The following is a 25,452-nucleotide window of genomic DNA, read 5'->3' on the forward strand; positions in this document are numbered from 1 at the left end:
TGAATTTTTCATGAACTTTTCCATGGCATATTTTGATAACATTTACACAAATGAGAATCTGAAGCAAAGAGCACTTATCCCCAGCCTATCCCTTCTACTCTATCATAATGAGCCCCAGATCCTTTAACTCTGTGTTGCATGACTTTACACCAGGGGGTCTCAAATTGGGGGTCGAGACCTCTCAGGGGGTCATGAAGTTATTACATGGGGGGTTGCGAGCTATCAACCTCCACCAAAAACCCTGCTTGCCTCCAGCATTTATAATGGTGTTAAATATATTTAAAAGTATGTTTAATTTATTGGGGGGAGTCACACTCAGAGACTTACTGTGTGAAAGGGGTCACCAGTAAAAAAGTTTGAGACCCTCTGCTTTACACATATTCTAGGGGATAGCTTTTTGAAACACAGACCCACTGGACCTGATTCTCCTCTCACACTGGTGTACATCACAATTAACAGCACCTACTCTGTTCCTTGACAAGTTCTGGATGTGACAGCCATTGTAGAGGGAAAGGGGTCACCATGTGGCACGCAGGGAGGGTGCCAGGGTGTCTATAATGCTGGAAAGTTCACGGTCCCAAGCCTCAGAATTTTTGCACATGCACTGTCACTATCATCCTCCAATGCAGACAGGGATGGGGTGACAATTGTATCCCCTCCTGGAAGGGGTAATGGATTGAGAACCCTTTTCAAAGGAACTAATCTCATAAAAGTGACCATCCAGAGAGCCATCATCAGTACCCTAGAGGCATGACAACTCCCAGTCTCCTTTCTGGTCTCTACAACCACAACTTCCTCTGTTGGACCTCTCTAATATCTTTCAAATCTATTGATCATGCTGCAGAGATGATCATCCTACTTTCCTAATGCTCTGCCCATGTCATTCCCCACCTTGAATCCCTGCAGTGACATCAAGTTTCTTTGTGCTTCACATTCAAAGTCTTCATCCTTACTTCTGCATATACTTTAGTTCCTGCCTAGAGTTCACCTCTCCTTGCTTTCCCACTCATGGATTGGTGCTGAGTGAACCGCCCTATGTTTGCCTGGTAACTGACCACACCTGCCAGCCTCATTAGCAAGAGCTATAAGGCTGGAAGGAAGTGAGAGAAAGGGTGATGGAGTCTAAGAGAGGGAGGTCAGGCTCAGAGGGAGTAGGAGCCTCCTAGTATGTTGCAGACCAGGCCTGTGGCAGACCAAGCAGCTGTAAAGCCTGTATATAGTTGGAAACTGGTGGTGGGAAACTGATCACGAATAAAGAACATGGGTGCTGCACCAGACTGAAGTGTCCCTGATTCATGGAGGAAACGGCCAAAGAGGCCAAATCTGGAGGGGCGCAGTGGGCACCTTGTTACAGGAGGATCACCACCCTCATAACTTTTAGCCCAGTGGTTAGGATACTCATCAGGGGTATAGGAGACCCTGAATTTATATGCCCTCATATGGCGGGGCGGCTGCCCCACACAGGGAGAAGAAGGGGGTTAAAGCAGCACCAGGGAGGTTGTGCAGAGCCCAATAATCAGGAGAAGGCTTCTTGACCTCATCAATGGGGGAAGGCTTGCTGGAGCAGCCAATCAGGGCTGGTGAGGGCCATATATAAAGGGCTGCTTAGCAGAGCAGAGGGGAGTCTCTCCCTGGAACGCAAGGGAGGAGGACTAGGTGCCTGAAGATGTGCCATAGACAGAGCAGTGCTGGGCAGGAGCAGCAGTGTGCAAGGGTGAGCTGCTGGCTGACCACTGCCAGAATGGGGCTTTGCTGCCAGGACTGGGAGGGTGGTAGGGTTACGGGGGAAGTGGCCCAGGGAAAATAGGCAGCAGGTTGGAGGAGGGCAGTTGGTGGCTGCTGGCTATAGGGTACCTGACTTGAGACCCAGAGTAGCGGGCAAGCCTGGGTCTCCCCACCACCTGCCAATGAGGAGAGTGGCCAGTATCCAGATTGCAGTTTGCCCCTGTGGCGAGGGGCTGGAACTAAGGACTGCAGTTGGCCACTGAGGCAAGCGGTGGGAATAAGGACTGCCAGTCCCCAGAAGCTGGGAGATACCAGAGTGGAGGCACAGCCAGAGGACTGTGCCCAGAAGAGGATGCTGTGGTCTGGGAAGTGACACGGGTCCGAAGAGTGGAGACAGCAGTGATGGCAGGCATGACACCACTAGCTGAAGGTGGACTGGAAGGGCCGAGAGCTAATTCCCAGGACAGACAGCAGGAGGCCCCGCTGTCGTGAGCCCCGCTTTGCCACATCCCTCCATATGAGGGGGAGAAATTCTTTGAACAGGGAACTGCCCCCTCTAAGGTGAGTATCCTAACCATTGGGCTATAGAATGTTCTGATGTGGGTTGCCCTCAGTCTATCCTGGTGAAGCTCTTCCACTGTAGATATAATATTAAAACATTCATTAGTACAGGGATCTACCACCTCCCAGGTGAGTGCTCTAACCATCAGGCCATGGAGTCATTCTCAAGTTACGAGGGACGTCCCCGCTGTCCTCCATCACCACACCTGCTTCTTGCAAAAATGGCATAGCCACCTGATGCCAGGAGGGGGTTTGCAGCTGAGAATCCCCAACAGAGGGGGGTGCCTTCCTGCAGCCAGGATTTTGGGGCCTATGTCCACGAGGGGGAGGGGCTTAGAATACACCCTTCAGCTTGGCATCTCCCATAAGCTATTTTAAGCAAGAAGCCTTCCAGCTTGGTTTCGTGAATCCCATTCTAAGGTGCCTGTCTCTCCTCCCTCAGTGTACAGGGCTCTAGGTGCTGAACTCAGGCTTTGTGAATATCAGTGATTTTCTAGGCATATCAGTTTCTTTGTGAAACTAGTCTTCTGTGCATGACAGGGGCAATACACTTCTCCACACTTTTTTCAGGCATATATATGTGTCATGTTATTCCCAATCATGTTACCATTCCACTGTTATCTGGAAAGAGATACTCTGGAATTTTAACGAATTTCCCCAAAAGTCTAATACAAAATTTAGTAAATATTTAAAAAAAAAAAATTTCCAGATAGTTGAGAAAGAAGATAGCATACTATACTACCTGCACATCTACCTTATAAATACAATCAAAGTGTTTGTGAAATGTTCATATGAAAAATATTCACTCCCAACATCCATAGTGCATGAAGCAACCACTCATAGATATAAATGTGGTATCTGATTGTTTTTTGGAATACATTTTTGTGTTCTGGGGTGGGGTTTTTTTTTTATAGCTTTTACGCTTTAATCAAATACTTTTAATAAAAGAATATTTGCTCATTAATAATGCTCTCTCAAACACTCCAAAGAACTAGTGAGTTTTGTGATGATCATTCAACTAGTGCTTTTAGGTGGTCATTCACCTCCCTCTGTATCATAGTCAAGAACCAGTTGTAACTAAATGCCCTGGTGCATCTCTGGAGTACTGGAATTTGCTAAACAGGGATTTTCCTTGACATTAGAGAGAAATACAGAGCATGTAGGAATCAACAGAAAATCCTCTTTGGTAATCTATATGTACTACAGAGGTGGGATATTATCAATGTAGAGATTGTGTAGGAATAGTTACAGTGTAATCCTTTCACCAGCTTCGAGCAGTTTCTATTCTCTGTACTTCCTTTTCACACTGTCTGATGGTTTGCTCTGCTCAAGCTTCTTAACCACATAGGATAATAGGCTCCAATTACATTTACCGCCTTTCATCTCTGTTTCAATTACATTTGTTCTGCATGCTAGCTTGAAAATCTGTCCCAAGTCAATTTGTTTAAATCACAGAATAATACGCTCTCAGTCCAAAATTTTGGGCGATACTTTTAAGAAGTCAGTGAAATATACTTCTAATTTTTTTTTAACTGTAAGATGATCCCTGAATTAGTATTTAAGAAACATGGTTTGTATCAATTTGTCATAAAAACACAATCAACAATAATACTGTGTGATGAAAGCAATAATATTTATTTTAAGCATAACTTTTTAACTGCGCTGATCATTTTAAATTCTTTCTCCCCCCATTTTCATATTAGGTTTTTAATTTCAACTATAACTATAATATTCTGCAAGGATAATGCTATAATTTGGAATATTACCCACCGGTCAGAAGCATGGAATGTTTTAATGTCACCCAAAACACAATTTCCAGTGATTGAAGCAGTTCATCATGTCAGGGAAGTAAAGCATGCACATATTCTATAAATTAGAGCGACAAAGCTGAAACAGTAGTAGAGAAAGTGCTTTCTGGGAAGGAAAAAGCTCTTTTGGCAAGCTCAGCATGGAAACATTCCAGAGAATTCACTCTATGATTATTTAATGTTTGCAGAGCATTCTAGTGCATTATACTGAATGTTTCATTCTTGATTTGAGTTCAAACATCCAGTACAGAAGCTTTTGTGTTAAAAGCTATCCAATTACTATGGCATGTTTTAAAATTCTCCTCTCCCTGAAAAGGATCAGTTTATAGAAGTGCAATCCTAAATACTGAAGAGAAAACATTTTTCCTCCTTTTTTAAAAGGACATTTTATTGATGCCATTATACAACATGTTTCTGGATGTATGAAAATGTGCCGTATACTTCTGATTAATGGCCCAGACCCCCAGATATATGTGAAGAATACACAAGTCAGTACAGGCAGGGAATGAAAACATAAGGTTTGAGCTCTCCTGATCCCGGGCTTGCTGTGTAACACTTTAGCCCACTGTATTACTTTGCAACAACCCAAAGACTGCTCTAAATTACAATGGTTTTCAAGGACACCAAGGCACCAATGCAGCAGAGAGAGACACAGTGAAGCCCCTACCATAGCCCTTTGCCCCAGACACACCCTCTATGCCCGAAAAGGGGAGGAGGTTGGTGTGGGAGTCACTATACCAGCTGTATAACAATGACAATGACAGGCTACTGGCTGTAAGGCCAGAATGAGCTAACAGTGCAGCACGATCTGTGCAGAATCTAGGCCAATATTTCACATTTTCTCATGTATTGTTGATTTTAAACTATTTTTAACAAAATGTATGTTTCCTGCTGCTTCTAATGGCCCTTTAAATCTTAATTTTTCAATGAATTACTGTACTCTGACTTATGACTTCTCTTTTCATGTAAATTCTGTTCATTTTAAATTCTTCTGGACTTTGTTTTTTTTACCTTATAATTTACTTGGAAACACACTCACTCTCGTCAAATGTATTGTTTAAATATTTTAACATTGGAAACACCACATGTTCCTCCTCCCTTCATTATTTCAATACCAAGGGCAAACTTTTCAAAAGGTGCCTAAGTCCCATTTTCCAAAGTGACTTAGAAATGGAGTCCCAAATACCACATTCACTTGAAAATGGGACTCAGCTGCTCTTGAAAACATCACCATGGACCTCAGACCTCTTTCACTTTTTATTGAATTGATAACTTCCAATAAGGAGTTCAAGCACCAAGAAGAAATGACTACAAGTACAAAAAAATAAAATGCTCAAAGTACAAAGAAACCTATTAGTCAACATACAAGAAATACAGTGAGATCAAACTAATTCCTATACCCCATTCCAAGAAATGATGCAGCTTGTGAACTCCCCACTGCATACTAGCTGTGGGTGGGATTGTGCCAGCCAAATGGCCACCTCTTGCAGCACTTTGAAATGCCCCCCAAACAGGTCAGATAGTAAAATGCAGTCTCTAATAGTATGCTTCCAGGTATTAGGAAAGGAACAGCAGAAGAGCAACCAGGCTGATTATTGGTAAGGAAGGGATACTCTATAACCAAAACCTCAAAACATGTACATAGTTTCAACAAAAGAAAATGGGGGTTATCAGCTCTTTGGGATTATGAAACCTAAAAGAAATATGCAAGAAACAAGAATTGTAATCTTTTCCACTCTTTAGGACAGCCATGATATCTGGCCACGACTGGAATCTGCAGAAGAAAAACTAATCAGGCTAGATATTATACAAGGCTTCTCATTACAGTCTGTTACTGAAATACTGAACAATCTCTCATACTGTAGATGAAGAAAGTAGAATGCCATAGATTTAGAAAATATATAGTTGGATATACACCTCTACCTTGATATAACGCTGATCTTGGGAGCCAAAAAATCTTACCATGTTATAGGTGAAACCGTGTTATATTAAACTTGCTTTGATCCACCGCAGTGCACTGCCCTGCCCCCCCGGAGCGATGTTTTATCGTGTTATATCCGAATGTGTGTATATAGGGTCATGTTATATCGGGGTAGCAGTGCATCTGCTGAATAGTTTAATGAACCAGCCACAAAGGAGAATGATGTATCAGAGTACTTATTCCTAGCATTCCTTCTTCCCTCCTAAAGGAATTATAGTCTATTGCACCTCAATTTATAATGTATTTTAAGGTTTAGAACAGACTGACAAGGATTCCCAGTTCTACTGATGGTAAAAAATTAAAACCAGAGGACATATATGTATTAAATAAAAATATTTCGTTTAAAGAAGTAACATCATGTGGCAAAGTAGCTAAAGGGAAAGATTCAAAACCATAGAAATGTTAATATAACTTTAACCGCAGAGAAAGACTTAAGGTCACTGAGTAGATGAGGTGAAATAGGCAGAACACATAAAATGCTGTTCTAGAAATCTGAGCGCAAAGAAATCCCTAATCAAAGATTTCAAAAGGGTAAATGCTAAACCATTTAGTAAACCATTTTTGTTGAAATATTTTACTAGGGAGTAAAAGATGACATAAGCTAATGGTACGGTAGGGATCTCATAAAAATAGATGAAAAATGCCAGAATAATACGTTTTTATCTATTTTCTTCTCCAAAACCAGTTTTTTTTCTTTTTTTTAGAAATATTGTGATATTTAAATCAATGGACACAAGTAAAAAAAATCCTTAAGCATGACCAGTAAAGGGATACTGAAATGTTTTCTGGTAACAGAGAGAAGAAATTTTTTCAGTTATTATCCAGTTCCCATGTTGTGAAGGAATGGATTTATATAGCGCTCACTTCTTTATCTTGGAATTGCTTTACTTTTCTGTGAATGGAACTGCACATCAGTAAAGTTCAGTTGTTTAGATGTGCAGTTCATGTCTTCCTTTTATTCATAACTATAGAGTAAGCAATCTTTCTGTTCACTGGCAGGGTAGATTTTTTTTTTTTATGACCACCATTTGTTAGCTTCATCTGTATCCTAAATGAGAGCACAAACTTCAGAAAGCAGTGATCAAAAACAGTGAAGACGAAGAACATAAGAATGGCCATACTGGGTCAGAACAAAGGTCCATCTACTCCAGTATCCTGTCTTCCGACAGTGGCCAATGCCAGATACTCCAGAGGGAATGAACAGAACAGGTTATCATCAAGTGATCCATCCCCTGTCGCACATTCCCATCTTCTGGCAAACAGAGACTAGGGACAGCATCCCTGCCCATCCTGGCTAACAGCCATTGATGGACCTTTCGTCCATGAATTTAGCTAGAAAGAAAGTAAGAGAGAGAAGGAAATTATCAGGTGTTGAGGGGAAGAATTTTGTTAAGTAGCTTTGTAGGATGTTGCAGCCAGTACATACCAGACAATGTATTACCATTGAAGGGATTAAGGAACGGTAAAAGTAATCTGAATTTTACCGACTGAGATCCCAAATCAGGAAAACATCCCTCTTCTTGAAAGCACTTAAACCTAACATTTTAAATCAGTGTGCCTTAGCATATACTTAAGTGCTTTCCTGAATCAGGTCTTGAATTTTTGAGAAAATCAGAATTATAATTAGGGATGGACTGGGTGGCTTAAAAATAGAATAAGACCAAAATCAGAAAACATGAGGCATATTTTCTGAGACAACTGCTAAACAGAAACCCTTCAGAGAGCTCAACATTTTTATTTAAAAAATAAAACATCCCTCTTTAATAGCCCTGACTGTGAGCCTCTAAAAATTAGTAATAAAGACTCCAGTCTTTGCTTTTATGGCATTAATTTACATTTTCCTGAGTTGCACACAATACTATTAGTACAGGATCACCAGCCTTCTCATTTTAGTGGGCATAACCTAAAGATGGGCAGTTAGGGGATTAATATAGCTGACTTTTCTGACTGGGTAAAGGCTTGAAAAAAATCCTTTTCTATTACCTGTGGTGGGTAGGAAGCTTTTTGGAAGGTGCTATCAAACTCTATAGAATCCATTTTTTTTTCTTAAATGAAAAGTGTCTTGCCTTTCTGAGAGTCCTTTCTAAGAACAATTTAGACACCCAGTGGGAAGGGCAGATCCTCAGCTGGTGTAAACTATCATAGTTGCACTGATGTCAAATGGGGCCATCACAATTTACACCAGCTGAGAATGTATCACCTTGTCTCAGTTTCCCTGAATCACTGCTCCTGAGACTCTGAAAGTAAAGGGTTGTGTCAGCCCATATTTTCAGGCTTGATTATTAATTTGCTTTGATACTGAGGCTTTAAATCAAACTCCTATGATTATTTAAACAGTTTTTCTAACTGAAATATTTACTTTAGCTTTCAGTGCTTGGTATTCCTTTTAAAAATTGCTGAAAAATTATTTTCTCCATAACATAAAAATAATAGATGGAGATGGATGACTAAAGCTGTAAATCAATCCTTCTGTAAAGATAATTTAATAAACCACTCAAGCTTCACTGTTGAGGTTTAGGACCCATCATCGAGGTCCTTGGATTGATTTATGGCTTTGTAATTAAGCTCCCCCAAAACCCATTATCTAATAAACTGTAGAATACACCACTTACCTTTCAATACATTCACAAAATAAATATATAACTCAAAGGCAGAGCTATTTAACAAAAGAAGCCTAAATGACATTCAAAAGTTATGTAGCTAAATTTATATTTTACACTTACCAAAAGATGACTCACCAGCACAATAAGATGAAAAGCAAAAGGACTCTCTTTAATATTAAGACATTACTTCTTGAATCTGGTTAGGTTTTACCTCCCTTACACACACACACACACACACACTTTTATTTTGTGTGGTGTATTGCCAGTTATTCTTCTCTGTAAGCACTCAGCATCTGAGGTGTTACAAACAGAGAATGCACTTTTTGGCACTCCATATAATCAGTTTTTTTGTTTAGAAAGTCAAAGATTCAGATGCTTTCCTTAATGCCACTAATTTTAGTGTATCTTCCTTCAGTATTTTATTTGATTTAATCCATACTGTTATGTACACAACCACACATGATAAAATTAGAGGGCACGTTAAAGGTACATTTAGAACAAAGGAAAGGAAATATTTATGTTACGCAGGATGCAGTCAACCTGTGGAATTCACCATCACAGGAGGCCTACAGTCTAGCATTTTGGCTGGATTTTGAAACAGGATTGAAAATGTTTATCACTTCTAAACAGCTATAGCCTTTAAAGGTAATCAAATACCTTTAAGGGTAAACAAAACTAATGTTTCAGAGATCACTCATAGGGCAGGAATTTTCATCTCCTGTAAAAAGTGTACACATTTTAGGGGCATCATAGGTCTTCCCCCTCCCTTTCCTTTGAAGCATGAAGTACTAGCTGCTACTGAAATATATGGGTCAATAGTTCAAACCCAGTAATGCAAATCCTGTTCTAGTATCAAAAGCAAAGAAGCAAATGCAAATTGGCTCTTTCTCTGTGTCCTGCTGGAAACCTGATCCTCCCTCATTATCCCATGCTCTAGCCACACATACACAGCCTCAAAATTGTGGCCACTCTCTTTTCAGTCGAGGGCTACATGCAAATACTACTACTTAAGAAATTGAACAGTGTGACACTCTTCTTCTCCACTAAGGACTCAATGTACAGTCTCAAATGAATTTTGAGTGGTTTATTAGATGCAGCTTGAAATCTAAAGCCATTTCACAAAAGAAAAGAAGATAAGGATATAGATTCACATACACTGCATATCAGATAACCTGGAGAAGCATCTAGGGAAGGTGCATACCCTGACCGCTACTCCACATACATGATTAACTGTTAGGTAGTTAAATTACAATCCAAATCTCTTTAGGATGCTCAAGCAGGTCCTTAAAAGAATATCTGTAATGCTGTAGCTCCCTCATCAGTAAGTGACTGGAGATGGTATATCACAATCATTATTATTTCATCTAGTCAGTCATTTGTGGGGAAGTTCTGTTCAAAACCTGCTTACCCAGATTTAGGAGATACAGAAGGCAAAAGGCCATGTGGGTCTTCTATAGCACTATGAGGAGCGTATACTGCTGTGTGTAGTACATCAGTCAATGTACCCACAACAAGAACATAATCCCTTCCCCAAGGAGCTGGCAGGTTAAATGCATGACTAAAACCAATACAAATGAGGAAAGACATACTTTGGTCATTTAGGCTCTCGGTCCTTCGCTTATCTCTGGCTCTGCCAGACTTCCTGAGTGACCTTGGTCAAGTGACTTCTGTGCCTCAGTTACCCAGACTGTAAACGAGGATAAAAACACTACCCTAACAACAAGAGTATAAATGTTTGTAAAGCACTTTGAGATTGGATCTATAGCATGTAGCATTCAACAAACCCCCCAAAAATGACATGCCCATTTAGGCACTTACAGAAGGGTATGCAGCCAGTGTAGCTCGAGTGCTTCCCAGAGCTGGGGAATTGTCAGAAGCAATTAAGTGTTGTTCAAATAACTAAATGAACTGGTAGCCTTCATATCTAAAAATAATTATCAGCAATTTCAGACAAAGACAAGGAAAAAATCATTTCTCTCGTTTTTTTTGGATTTGTCATAATACAAAATCCTTTCTTAGCACTGTGCATAATTATAATCTCTAATGCAGAAGTTTTTCTATTCTCTCAACAATTATGGAAGCAGTTTAGCATCAGTGATAGCTGGCAACAAAAGTGAAAGGTAGCATGAAAGGTTGTTCTAGTTCTCTTCACGCATAAATATAAATACTACAGCTAAGTATTTCTCATTCATACAATGTACAATTGACCAAAAGAAGGGAAAAAAATAGAGGATGAAAATAGCAGTAGGTGGAAGCATATTACATCCATTAGCGGCCATAAAAGGAAAAGAAAAGCAATCTTCCCTGCATCAGGAGCTTTCTAATAAACACATACTATCACGAGTGCCTACCTGACCTAGCTTCTCATTATTGTTTTATGGAAAACAAATTTTTTCTTCTCCTTTCTCAATGCACAAGACCAATAAATATCAGAAGTCAACAATGATAGAAACATTACAGGTGGTTACATTTATCAGCAACACAGTTTCATTTTTCTAACCATATTTATAATATGAAAGTAGATTTTTTGAAAATAAAAGCAGGAAATTCTATTTTGTGCAACTTGAATGTTGAGTAATTCCGGTCAACCAAGATGAAAAGGTGCCACTTTAGTATGATACTATACCAAGTTATTACAGTCACATTTCCTCCCTGTTTTACCTTAGCTGAGAAAAGTAGGAGAAAATTAAGCTAAATTACTGGTTTAAAACTTGGTAATTTCCATGCTCAGGTTATCTGGATTTTTTTTCTGTAGCTTAATATTGAATTTATCAGAACAAATATTGATCTGAAATAAAACAAATATTATACCAATTACTACACTAATGGCTTATCAAAATAAATTACAGTAAAAACTGTGTTATCTGGCACTTTATCAACCAGAAAGCTCCATTAACCAGCATTTCTGATATCTCCCAATACGAATCTTTAGTCTAGTAACTGGGACTAGTATACTGCCCAGGAGGTTATGTAATTGCACATTCTGCACTCTACTTTTGTGCAAAAGAGGCAGAAGACAAGTAAACAAGCTGATATCAGGGATTTATTCAGAATAGCAATTTCCAGGGTGTATCATAGTGTCATAATAGATTCAGCCTAATCTCCTACAACTTCTACAACTATAATAATAATTGATGTTGATAATGATGAGCCCAAGGCACTGCAAGATCCTGAAGTGCCTTCTGAATCATCAAATATTAAATTATGTTCAGTATAGTTTTCATGTTAAGTGTATTTTTAGTGATCTGGGTGTATGTCATGTGCTGCCTATAGTCAGAGCCACCCAGAGGTGGGGGCAAGAGGGGCAATTTGCCCCGGGCTCCTCAGGGACCCCCACGAGAGTTTTTCAGGGTCCCTGGAGCAGGGTCCTTCAGTCGTTCCAGGGGCCCCAGAAAACTCTCACGGGGCCCAGGCCTCCGGAGCTGCTTCCGCTCTGGGTCTTCGGCGGTGGGGGGTCCTTCTGCCCCGGGGCAGAAGGACACCCTGCCTCCGAATTACCACCGAAGTGGGACCCGCCGCCCAAGTGCCGGGTCTGCGGTAGTAATTTGGCGGTGGAGGGCCCCTGCCGCAGGTCTTCGGGGCACTTCGGCGGTGGGTCCCAGAGTAGAAGGACCCCCTGTCGCCGAATTACCGCCGAAGCAGGGGCCCCTCGCCGCCGAAGACCCCAGGCCTGAATCCTCTGGGCGGCCCTCCCTATAGTGACATGTAGAGTCATAAGATAACCTACTGTATACACTGTGATACAGCATGGCCAGAGGGCAGCATGAGAGTGTTAGCAGGGGGCCTTATTCCCTGCCAAGGAAGGAAGGTTTGCTTTAGATTAACTAGAACACAAAAATAAATGATAACAAAAAATATACCGCTTTAGAAGTTGCCCCTCGCCGCCGAAGACCCAGTCGTGAATTATTTAGCAGTTTTTACAAAGTGAATGAGAGTCAAAAGATCAAATAGTGTATACACTGTGATACAAGCATGTGGCCAGAGGCAGCATATGAGAATGTTAGCAGGGGCCTTATTCCCTGCCAAGGAGGAAGGTTTGCTTTTAGATTAACTGGGGCCCCAAACACCTGTACCATTAGAGCACCTGACCCAATTAGAGCACCTGACTTCAGTCATGTGATAAAAAACCCCTGCTTCAGTCAGACAGGTGGTAGTTGAAGGAGAAAGGTTGATTGGAGCAGAGTGCAGAGTTGCAGAAGTGGAGAGAGAGAGTTTGCCAAGAGAGAAAATAGAAGGTTTGGAGGAGTGCTGTGGTGGATTGGGAGCCCAACAGAAACCCTAGGTAAAGAGGGCACCAGGGGCTTGTATAGAAGGAGGCGAGAAGCCCTTCACAAGCTGACGGGTATGAGAGGGAAGTAACCCAGGGGAAGGAAACCGCTAGTCAAGTGGTTCACCACACAACCCAGGCCCTGGTTGGGACCTGAGTATAGGGCTGGCCCAGGTCCCTCTCCTCTCCACTTCCCCTCCCTCCAAGACACTAGCGGGGAATGGGGGAAAATTAAAGAACTGGTTCAGAGGCAAGCAATAGACCCTGAACCTACCCCAGAGAGAGAGAAGCGCGAGACCCAGCAGAACAGTAACGTGAATTTGCCACACTGTGTCAGAGTTGGATCTGCGCTGGGACATCAGTCCAGGGGAGACATAACCCCTCCCACCCTTAAATGGACAGACGTGGTCAAGGCCTTATACATGCCACCAGCGGCCCAGCAGGAGGCTACTCAGGGTCCAAGCAACCGCCCAACAAGGAGGCGACTAGATTGCAGCAAGAGACTAATCAGCTGCTTGCTGAGTCAGGCTGGCTCAGGAAACCGAGCCCTGCTGTCGAGAAGAAACCTAATAAGCCAGTATGAAGACCCTTATGAGCAGAATCACCACGGGGAAGGGACCCGGACCATACGGGCTACGCCATACCTTACTAAAAAAATGACCAGGGAGGATGATGTGAAGCACCTACCTCCTGGCTTTGAGAGAAACAGCCCTGCGGAGCCTGGCCCCGAGAACAACCATGGTTCTGGTACCTTGCCCCATCTCCTGTGTGGGATAGCCCAGAAGGTCTATACGATATGTCGGCATGAAGCTGTTTTTTTTTTTTTTTTGCTGTTTTTTTTTTTTTTTTTTTATTTTACAGCAAACTATTCCCAGCTAAAGGGGCAGGATCCTGGCCAAGTCGGAGGAGTGACAAACGCACTACGAGGCCCAGAGGTTCCATGAATGCGATGATATGAGGACAAGACACCCGACTCACCGCAGTTGTTTGACTTGATCCACCTGACCATGGAAAGGGCTGCGCCCTGATGCCCTAGCTCTGAGGAGTGATGGAGGTACTAAATTGGACCGGTATATATGCGGGGTTACCACCAGGAACTCAGACTTGGGATGGTCAGCAATGAACCCCTCTACACCTATGATGAGTTGTCTCCTCGTGGAAAGACAACTGCAGCCCGCGAACTGTTCCACGACTCCAGCGGAACACGGCAACCCAGGAGGACAACCCAAACCCAAGGACCCAGACTGTCGAGAACTCTAGAAAAATATAAACCGGAGGAACGACAGTGAGGAATGCTCGAGGCAGAAAGAAGGACTGGGGTTTGGGAAGAGTGGTGGGGCGGGCTCGGCCAACTAGCCCCAGGCAGGGGGTGATAACCGGAATGAGGACGGTGTTATGAAGTGGGAATTATGGGGCATATAGCAGCCAGTGTCCCACAAGTGAGGTGCCTATGCAGTTGTAATCTGGGAGTTATGGGAGCAATTGGTGGCCTGATCAACCTGGTAGGGGTTACATTGACCTCACATGGAGTTTACCAACCAGTAAAAAATGAATGGTATACAAAACCATGAGCATTAATAGATTCGGGAGGGCTGTCAACGTTGGTCCGGAAAATTGTGTGGGAACAGACCAACTAACTTGGGCCACAAAAGCAACAGGGGTAACATGCGTACATGGACCCCCCCACCCACCACCCACCGTGAATTTTACCCTACAATTCAGTCACGGATTGATCGAATCCAGGGAATACCACCAGAGTTCTGCAGAGTATCCCAAGCTCCCTTCACCTGTTTTGAATTGGGAGAGAACTTCCCCTGGGTTGAGAACTTACTGACCATCGATAGAGACAGGAGAGGGTAGCAACCCCCAGGTTGAGACACGAGGCAAACTAAAGAATAGCCTCGCCCCAATGTTTGCTGCAATTTGCTCCAGAATGTTATTCTCATCCCTGAAAACCGAAGGTCTAGGCGCAGGGGGCTAGCAGGGAACCGAAGGGGGCTAAAGGGCGAGTTTAGTAGGCACCAGGATTTCTGGCAGCTAAATCAAACAACAAGACTTCCTTGTGGGTAGCAAACCGCACCCAGGAGACAAGGAGAAGCGTTCCGGATCACGGAGGGACTCAGAGGAGGTTCCTGGCCGACAATGCGGTAGCACCCACCGGGACGAGTTGAAATAGGCCCCCTGGAATTTGCGTCAGTTCAGACTGCACGTGAGACCTTTTGGGCAAGGACCAGGCGAAGATCCAAGTATATGCAAACCTGAGGGAGGAGAGTAAGTGGAAGTAAATGGGAGTGCCTGTAGAAGGAAAAGTCAGAAGGCCCAAGGCCATATATTGTGCTCAAACGTGATCTGTCTGTACAGAATAGAGCCAAATACGAGGGGAAGAAGTAGAGCAACTCCTAGTCCCACGGAAACACATAAGCGGCCGTACTAGAGTTACTCACAGTCATTTATTTGGGGACATCTAGGGTAGACAAGACGCTGGATAGAATACTAAGAAGGTTTTTAGTGGCCAGGAATACCGAGCAGAAGTCCAGCGTTATTGTCCTCCTGCCCTGAATGCCCAGCTGCATAGCCCCGACCTCACTTGCGGCCGTCCCACTAGTACCTTTACCTATTATTGATGTCCCTTCGAGAGGATAGCTATGGACATAGTGGCCCACTAGAAAAATCGGCACGGGGCCACCGAAACGTACTAGTCATCCTTTGACTAATGGCCACACGCGATATCCAGAGGGCCATCCCTTAAGAAACCCCACGTCTAAGGCAAAGCTAAAGAACTACTACAGGTTTCGCCAGAGTGGGGCATCCTAAGGAGATCCTGACAGACGGTCAGGGAACCCACGTTTTACGTTCAAAACTAATGAAAGACTTATGGCCCTGCTCCGCATACAAGCATCGGACTCAGTCACCATCCACAAACAAGACGTGACTGTCGAAAGATTTAAATCGTACACCTTAAAAGTATGAATCTGGAAGTGTAGCAACAGGATGGAAAAACTGGGACACTCTTCTTACCATATTTAATGTTTGCTATACAGGGAATTCCCCAGGCGTACCGGTTTTTCTCCTTTGAATCTTATTATGGACGCCACCCACCACGGATATTAGATTCACAAGAGGATTGGGAGGAACAACCCACCGCGGAAACGAATGTCATTGACATTGTGACATCAGATGAGAGACGAGTAACTCGAGTACCCGATAGTACGGGAACATTGGAAAAACAAGAGGCACAGCCGGACATATTACAACCGCGGCCGCAGATGGAGATTTCATGCCGGGGGAACGGGTGATGGTGTTTGCTGGACCCGACCACAGAAAGCAAACTCCTAGCCAGTTGGCACGGACCATATGAGATAGTGGAAGCCATTGGAGAAGTGAATTATAAGGTTAGACAACCAGACCGCCGGAAGCCAGAGCAAATATACCACATCAACTTACTGAAGCCCTGGCATGACAGAGAGACGTGTCTGGTCACTCGAGGAGGTCTACCTCAGGCAGACAGCCCACAGGAGCAGGTAAAGATATCTCCTGAATTAACCCCAGAACAACGGATGGAAGTCATTGAAATGATCCACCGGAACCAGGACATGTTCTGTACCCAATCAGCCCGAACGACACTAGTCCAACATCATATTGTCACCAGTCCCAGAGTAAGGGTGATGATAAGACCCTATCGAATACCGTAAGCTAAAAGGGAAGAAATTAGAATGGAAGTGCAGAAGATGCTGGAACTTGGGGTCATTGAAGAATCCCACAGTCAATCTTTACTGTGGCCTATGGACTCTACATTAATACTAATAAATAATTATATTTAATAACACAATATGATTGAGGTGTCTGACTACAAGAAAAATAATTAATTACCTTTTCTTAAGTACACTCTACTTTTAGTATAAGGCTCCCTGTTTATCTATGCACACATGTATAATGCACTCACTGTTGGATCATTTCCTGGAGTAAAATTTTAGTATCACCGCAATCCATGTAAAGACTGGCTTCCAGTGAAATAAGCTGATCACAATTTCTTCCAGCTCAGATAGAGGAAGGTTTATTTTTACCTCCCCTAAGCAATTGTGGATCACAAAGTCTTCATTGTGGAAATCTGCTGGATACTGATACAGTAACTCCAATGACCAAGTGAAGGACTTTTAATTGGTTACATTTAGTCACCAATTTTATCTAGCATGTTTCCCAGGTAAACTGTATTCACAATATAATTCTGCAGAAAACAATACTGCCCCATAACCTTTGACGTGTACTACTTGGAAGCCATAAGAACAACTAACTTCTGCAGACAAGATGGTTATGAACAGCTATGTCTACATATTATGGCAAGTGGCATGCTATAAATAGCTAAAATATACAGATTAGGTAGTTTAAAAAAAGTAAAATAAGGAATTTGTACAAAATATACTAACCAGAAATTCTGGAAGTGCAATAAAGAGAAAAAGTGCAGTATAATTCATTAATACTTTTTTTTAAAAAAAAAAATAGCATCACTTTATAACTCCCATTGCACTCAGTTCCTAAAACTGGTGTTATGATAAAGCAATAAAGAAAATGTGATAAATAGCACATTTTCTTCAGTTTTCATGAAAATAGAGGAAGACAATTATAATTCCATAACAGTTTCTATTTACCCTTTAGCATTTCTGTTTTCTGCAAGGAAAACAACTGTAAATTACCATTGGGACAAGATGCTAATTTCCTGAAAATTAAAACTGGGAAAAGAACGAATCTGGAATAAATCTGACCTGGTTAGAAATTAGGCATCTTTTATTTTTAATATTCCTTTCAAAAAAGCTCTAGAACTCAGAATACTTTAAAACTAAGAAACACATGAATTGAAAGAAAGACTGGGTATGACCTTTTTGAGTAAAGGAGAATCTGAGTCATGCTGCAGAAAAAACTACTTAGTATAATTTGTATTTTAGTACAGCAAGCACGGTGGACCAGTCAGAGTTGCAAATCTTTAAATGTTAAAAACCTATTCAACAATGAGATAGATATCCAACTGATTTCCAGTATAAAAACTAGAATGCTAACTGCACTTTCCAAAGCTAAAGGCCTATGCACTCCTTTTGTTCAATATTTAATTACGTGGATGAAATGTCTGAAGAATTGTCCACCTTCAAATGTTTCTGAAACTCTAAAAATCTAATTATTATAGTTTCTGACCTAAAGATATGTGACAAACGTACCTAATATAGCTCCTAGCACCACAGATATTTTGGACTTTGAATCCAATTGCACATAAAACAGCATAAGGCTACTGATAACTCTCCAGCCATCTCCGTTTATAGGATACTATAAAAGCTACAGTGGCTGTATAATGTTATTAATATTTATGAAGTTATTCTTTAAAAAGATAAACTAACTTTGCCTTTTTCTAAAGAATGTAGATGTACACGGTGACCAGATTAAGCAGAGAAATCATTTAGAGATCACTTCACAGCAAAAAAGGAAATGGAAAAATACAAAATTAATTATTCGTTAGCCATAAATTAAAATAAATTCAGGCTACAATCAATTGTACTCACAGTTGACATTGGTCTCCTTTGATTCCTTTAGTTGCACAAAAACATTTTCCTGTTTGCATGTGACAAATATTTGCATGTCCACTGCACGTGCAAGCTATAAAATCAAAGAGGAAAGAGATTTAAATGTCTATATTATACTTTATGACTAAACGTACTTTTATGGATATTAATATTATACCCTAAATGCATTACAGAGGTGGTGTGGTTAAAGTATTAGTATTTCCATCATGAACCCTTTTAATATCACTAATATGATCGTTTAATTTATATAATGCAGCCTTGGGAACTCAATAGTCTGAATGTGCCTTTAGGGAGATTTTATCTAAAGATTACTGACAAATAGTGAAGGTTTCAGAGAAGTCAGTACAGGCTATCACTTTAATGTGACTTTGTATACAGTATGGCAAATATATTACTAAATATTAACAAAAATAATCCTTATATATACTAAGTAAAATCCTGAACTATTAAAGACAATGGCAAAACACCCATTGACTTGAATGGGACCAGAATTTTGTCCAGTTTCTAATAAAAGACACATACAATGTATCCATACCAGTTAAAGTTGTAAATCAGTTACATTTGACAACAAATTAGTAAATTTAAGGCTTTTAAGGCCCACTTGAACAGGTGCTAATTTGATACAATACCATTTCTATGGTCCAAAACAAGAACATTCTAGAAGCAAAACTACAAAGAACTCTTCTGCCTTTAAATGCCCCTGCAGGTTAAGTAAGGTGGTACAGAGGATGTCAGAATTTTATTAAGAGGTATGTGATAAGCCAATGTAAGGTCTAAATAGGATGTCAAAGAGCACAGCCTTAGGCAGACTGAATCCTACTTACCCACCCTTTCTGATTGTGATTAAAGATACTGAAATATCTGCAGGTAATGGCATTGCCTCTTGGAAACCTAGTGCAGTGTGGTTAGTCCTATAGGTAATGCATTAGGGTCTACAAGACAAGACAACCATCTAGCGATATTCATAATATGCTTAAAACTCTCCTTGAACACACCTCAGTAATTCTGAACCTATCTAGAGATCAGAATCTGCTGTCACAAAAATTTTAATTACAACAAAAATAAAAGATTTTATGCATCGTCGTCTTCTTCATGAGCATGGATATAATACTAAATGGTAACCTACATGTAATAAAAGTTTATTTGCCACTTTACAATCCTATTATAGAAGTGCTATTTTTCTTCTTGGCGGAAGGAGGGAGTTTTTATGGTCTTATTCTGTAGATAAGGAACAACGTAGAAAACTCGTTCCTGTGACAGTGCCCTACAACACATACCTAGAACCATATGTCCCCCTTAAACAAACACACAAAAGAAAAGTATGAATGTATGAGACAACTGGATCTCAAACTATGACACATAAAATGTACTTTACATAATATACAATTCATACAACATAAATGTCCATGTGTTTGAAGGATAGCACATCTGATATTTCAAAGAAGCCTTTATCAATGGTTTACCCCATTCATCTCCAGTTAGCAGATCATCTGAATTCAGCTTGAGGTAGGATGATATGAACATGGCTGAAATAGCTGAACTCCATTTTAAAAGTGGGTAAGAGGAGAGCCCAAAATGGCTTGACATTAGTGAAGGTGTGATTATAGTAGATGAGCTTTAATAAAAATGGTGCAAGCAGGGATGGAAAGAGAACAACAGTTCAGGAGAGGGAAGAGAACATCTGTGTTCGGTACAAAGAACATAATCCACTGCTACAGTGACAAATACAGTTAAAATTAAGATGCCTTTGAAGAGTCAATTTACGATTTAAGGTCTGATCCTGCAGAACGTACACACATTTAACTGTAATAACTTTAGCAGAATTAAGCATGTACATACATTTTGCAGGATCAGGGGATTAAACACACAGTCTGTGGCCAAATTTGACTTGGATGCTGGATTTTGGGGATCTGTCTGTACATCTTATAAATTCTATGTGAGATTATGAAGTTGTTACTATGAAAATTGGGGTATTATGAATGCGCCTGTTTGTGTATCCATCGTAATATGGCAGGGTTGTGTCATACCTCTACCACACCATGAACAAGCGTGGACTGTTAGAACTCAATGACAGCTTATTCAGAGTTAAGTACCTTGCAGTGGGTGTGATAAGGAGGTTGGCTGAAACTGGTTATACCCAACCTCATCAGCAGCAGACCATTGTCTGGAGAGTGGAAAATCCCAAATGCAGAACAAAGATACCAAGGTATTGATACTAGCCTTTAAAAAACAACAGAGACTGGGCAGGTCAGGGGAACACTCACAGAGAGAGATACACAGAACATTTAGGCAGGAAAGGGGAAGGAATGGCCAGCCAAAGTCACAGAAGGTGAGCTGAGAAGAAAAGGCTCCAAGTTTCAAAATTCAAGCTATCCACTGCAATACAAGATCTCTGTATGGCCCTACAGGGCTCTGACTCCCAGCCCAAAGATGCTCTGGAGTGGTGAGGAAACTGAAGCAGGAAAATGCATGTAGAAATTACTATTTTTGTCAAAATCTGTATACTTGTGGTGTTATTATAGAGAGAGCTGTAGAATCTGTGCAAAGCATATTTTCCTTACATGCATTATATCTACCACATGGCCATTGAAGAGGTAATCCCAAAGTTCACACTTTCAGTGGAATTCTGGTAAAGGCTGTGTTTAAACTACAGAGGAATCTGAGGAGTGAGCACTAGTTCTAGGTGCTGGGCAGGAGGCTAATGGTCTAAGCTCTCAGGCAGGGGTGCCACTGCGAGTCTGAACTCAGAAAATGTGTCTAGGGACCCCAAGACTGACACAGTCCTGGACTCTCTTCAGACTCAAGAAGCTTAAAATATTCTGAGATCCAGTGGGCGGATTATCCCACTGCAGTCTAATGAGTGGCCAAGAGAGGGCACTTTACCGAATCTATGACAGATGCCATGCTCAAGGGCAACACCACAGTAATAAAGGTGTTTAGTTTGGAAAAAAAAGGATGCCTGGGAACAGGTTAAAACAGCAGAAAGTCTCCTTCACAAGCTTTGTAATATTTCATTTTGAGGGAAGAGGAGGAGGAAACCACTCTCTAAAATCAAAATAGGATGTTATTAATCTCCTGACCTTAGGGATAAGTATGAGAAGTGTGGTCAACACCATCATTCAGGCAGGAAGATGTCCTTATTAACAACTTCAAGTGCCAGGTTTTATAAATGTGAACAAATTAAACAAGATTTGACAGTTCATCTAATTTTTTATTTTAGTCACCAATGCAAATAGCAACTTGCCAGTTAGAAAGTGCTCTCTTTCACTCAAGTTAATGAAAGAACTGAGATCAAAATATCAGTGATCCTTCCTTTCTGAAATATCCTGCTAAATCATAGGAAATACATATTTGCATGGAAATGAAAAGGCCTCTGTTACAATATGTAATAAATAAATAAAGGTACATATCTGGTTAGAAGAACTGACTTTTTACACCATTACTAATATTATTTTATTCCACTATATGATGCTTTATGTGGAAGTCTCAGCTCCAATGACTATGGTCATTTCAGCACAATTTATATAGCTCAGGAATATCATAGGGCATTCACATGCTTGTCAATTTGTCCAACTGTTAGTTAAATTAAGATGGCAATATAATTAATGATCATGAGACCTTCTTTTAATCCATGTGACAAAGTGCTAGATGAATTAGTGAAGACACAATGGTTAAAGAAAACTGAAGCATGAAGAGAGAGCTCTCACAATGTGGACTGCTGTTCTCACAAACAAGGAAGAGGAGGGGAGCTGTTCCGGAGACTTTTAGCAGAGAACAGGGACCTGCACTTTCTAACCTGTCATTTCTCCCTTACTTTATTCCTTGGCACACAGTAAATAAATGGAATAAAATGCATAAGGAAGCAATGAGCAGCATTTCATCAATAAAATAAATCTGATTATTTCAACTGTCACAAAATGTCACCTACACTGTAAAATCTGTAGTTGCAACTAACAGCAGAATTTTTTATAAAATATATGGTGATATGAAAATATTTTTTTCTTCTTCAAAATAAGACATAACCGCCATAGCTCCAAGTGATACCTGCAGTTCCCACTGAATGTTAAATTTTGCTATGATCTTGACTGTGCACAATAAAAGTTCACTGAAGATGTATTCCTCTGTAACATTATAATGTTTCCTGTTTTCTCTCAAGTACCCCATTCTTTGTCAACAGAATGATTGTTTAAATACTTTTAGCAGGATAGGCCTCTTTTCAAATGTTAATTTTCACTATGTAAATCATTGCTATAATAGCAGGAAGAAACAAATGAATATGTATACAGTATATTCCTAGCAGCGTACTGTGCTTATTGTGCCTTATCAGTTAATAGTTCGTAACAGTGATGCTCCATTATAAGAGAGCACATAAGCTGAAGAGCAACTAATAGGCTGCATTCTGGTTAATGTTCAAAAACTGCCAATTTATGTACACACATCGAATCTGAAACCATCTAAAAGTTAATTTATGACACAAATACATGGAATTTCTCTAGCACTGAAGCTGCTCATTGCATATGAAAAAAACCCAACAACAAAAGTCTTCATTAGTAGTACAATTTCTTTTAGTTAAGAAGATTTAATGCAGTGAGTAAAAAAACCAGACACTATGTTCTTTACACTGATGCAATGTCTACACTACCACTTACGTAGCACTGTTGAGGACAGCACTATGTCAGCGGAAGAGCTTCTCCTGCTGACTTAGCTGCTTCCACTCATTGTGGGTGGATTAACGAAGCAACAGGAGAGCTTTATCCCATCCGCTTAGAGCAGCTACACTAGAGCCATTACCTAAATGTTCTTCCTGTGCCTTCACAGTCACCTTTTCAAAATTAGCTATTCCATCTTGCGGTTGATCAACTAGGGGATAACAACCTATTGCTAGTACCAGCTAATGGAGTTGCTCTTTTAGTCTTAGTGGTAGAGATTGTGCTGTGGTGGTGAAGGTTCCAGGTTAAAATCCTGCTAACAATCTATATGGAGATTGTTAAAAAAGTGGCACATGAAAAAGAGACTTAACTCCTGCAGATCTCAGACAACCAAGAGCAGCTTCTTCTAACTAGGCGAGCTAGTAACGTATTTGCTAAATATGTGCTACATCCTCCTCTAGTTGCTCTTCCTTTTACTGGTAGAGGTCTGTACCACAGTAACGAAGGTCAAAGATTCAAATTGTGTAGATGACCCACAAAAGTAGTAATTAAATTAGCAAATACCAGATATGCACGTGCAAATTGCAATAACTATGCACAGCACTCAACATAAACTGCTGGATTGCATTTCTTTTGTTATGATCACTGAGGGAAGAGAATATGGTGAAACATTTCTTGGGCCTATCCCAGAATGCTAGGGCTGCCTCTGGCTAGCCCGAATGCTGATTTTACAAGATAAACAGGAATAAATATCCACTTTACTTAGTTTTAGTAATTCAATCAGTCCCCAGGTAATAACTTGAAATCTGTTGAAACAAAGTGCACCATATGCTAATCAATTTGACATTATGTTAAAAACCTCTTTAATGGACATATTTTGCATCAATATTTCTAAACTGAAGATATACTTAATCTCAGATTTGTGAGGGTATTTCTGCCAGTTACAGAAACCAAAGTCATTTTAGAACTATACAAATTTCTGCTAGAACTGTACACGTGTACATGGTGAATAACTAACACCAAAACACATTAATGCCTTTTCTGATGCTACTGTAATATGCTTAAATGTTAACATACATATGCAGTGGCAGTAGTGCCATGTTATTATAGCACATTTAGGTAAAAACATATATTATACTTCATTATCTTTGTGCGCCTGTTTATTTTTTCCACTTGTCTGATTTTGACAAATGCAAAAGAAATAATAAGCTTATAATATAAACTATGTTTACTGTTTAATTTACTGAAACCTAAATCTTAAATGCTCGATTTCATAGTAAGTGATTACTAAGCAAGTCCAACAGTCACAGAATCTCAAATGGTAGCATTATTAATAATGACAGTGAGCCACTAAATATATGCCTGTCCTTAATTCTCAGCTTTTGTACTGGAAAAGACAAGAAGGGATAATTGCATACTTGCAGTTCTGCTTCTCTGATGATAGCATTTTACTAGAAAATGATGTTTGAGTTTCACCTCCCTAGTGAGCAGCAGGATGGAATTCTCTAGCTCTTCTGACCATTTGAGACATGATCCTATTCAGAGACCAAGTTCTCATGCCTGACTGTCTTCTCCCATAACGCTAGATTGGATCCTTCCTGACCGGGAAGGATCCCCATTGGAACCACAACCGTTTAGGCTAGTTCCATCTTCTACCACTTCCATGTACTTTAGCTTCTGCCTAGACTCTGTTTCTGTGCCCTTTGTTTGATGTGCCCTCCTCTACTCCCCTTGTACCTCAGAATAGACTTTTGATAGCCATGGTCACGTGCATCCATTATTTGGTACACAATGGATATTTTGCCTTGTCACTGCCCTCAGGTGTCTTCGGTGTGTCAGTAGCCTCAATGCTATGCTGATTGCAATGTGTTCTCTGTCATAATTATGCTTCAGATAACGTTAGTCCAGTTATTGATATGGATGATTTAGGGGAGAAGAGGAGACAGTGATTATTAGTCTAGCAGAGGAAACACACACAAACAAACCAAACAGAAAACCAAAAAAACAAATACCACACCTGTTTGGTACAGACAACATGGGGAGGAAAAAGATGAAAATACTGTTCCTAATGGATTTGGATACATAACAGAGAGCAAGGAAATAATCCTCCAGCAGCCTCAACACAGCAGCTGAGACACATACATACTTTAAATTAAATAAACGGATTCTGTGCAGAGACACACCACACTTCTGCCATAACACTGTTTTTTTGAAAGGCTATTGAAATCATAGCTGATTGCATTGGTGTTGATGAAAGTAACCTGTGTTTTCCAATGGAGACAATAAAGGAT

At 40.7% G+C, this 25,452-nt stretch overlaps 1 protein-coding gene across 2 annotated transcripts in view; it reads right to left on the minus strand.

Moving 5' to 3' along the window:
- Window positions 1-25,452, minus strand: part of ATRNL1 (attractin like 1) — a 1,085,315-nt gene that overhangs the window by 639,677 nt on the left and 420,186 nt on the right. For both annotated transcript variants that reach the window (XM_075072516.1, XM_075072517.1), the window contains exon 20: window positions 18,492-18,585. In XM_075072516.1, coding sequence (XP_074928617.1) covers window positions 18,492-18,585 — 94 coding nt within the window. The remainder of the gene's footprint in view (window positions 1-18,491; window positions 18,586-25,452) is intronic.

Source organism: Chelonoidis abingdonii, chromosome 15, assembly GCF_003597395.2.
Source record: "Chelonoidis abingdonii isolate Lonesome George chromosome 15, CheloAbing_2.0, whole genome shotgun sequence".
NCBI lineage: Eukaryota > Metazoa > Chordata > Testudines > Testudinidae > Chelonoidis > Chelonoidis abingdonii.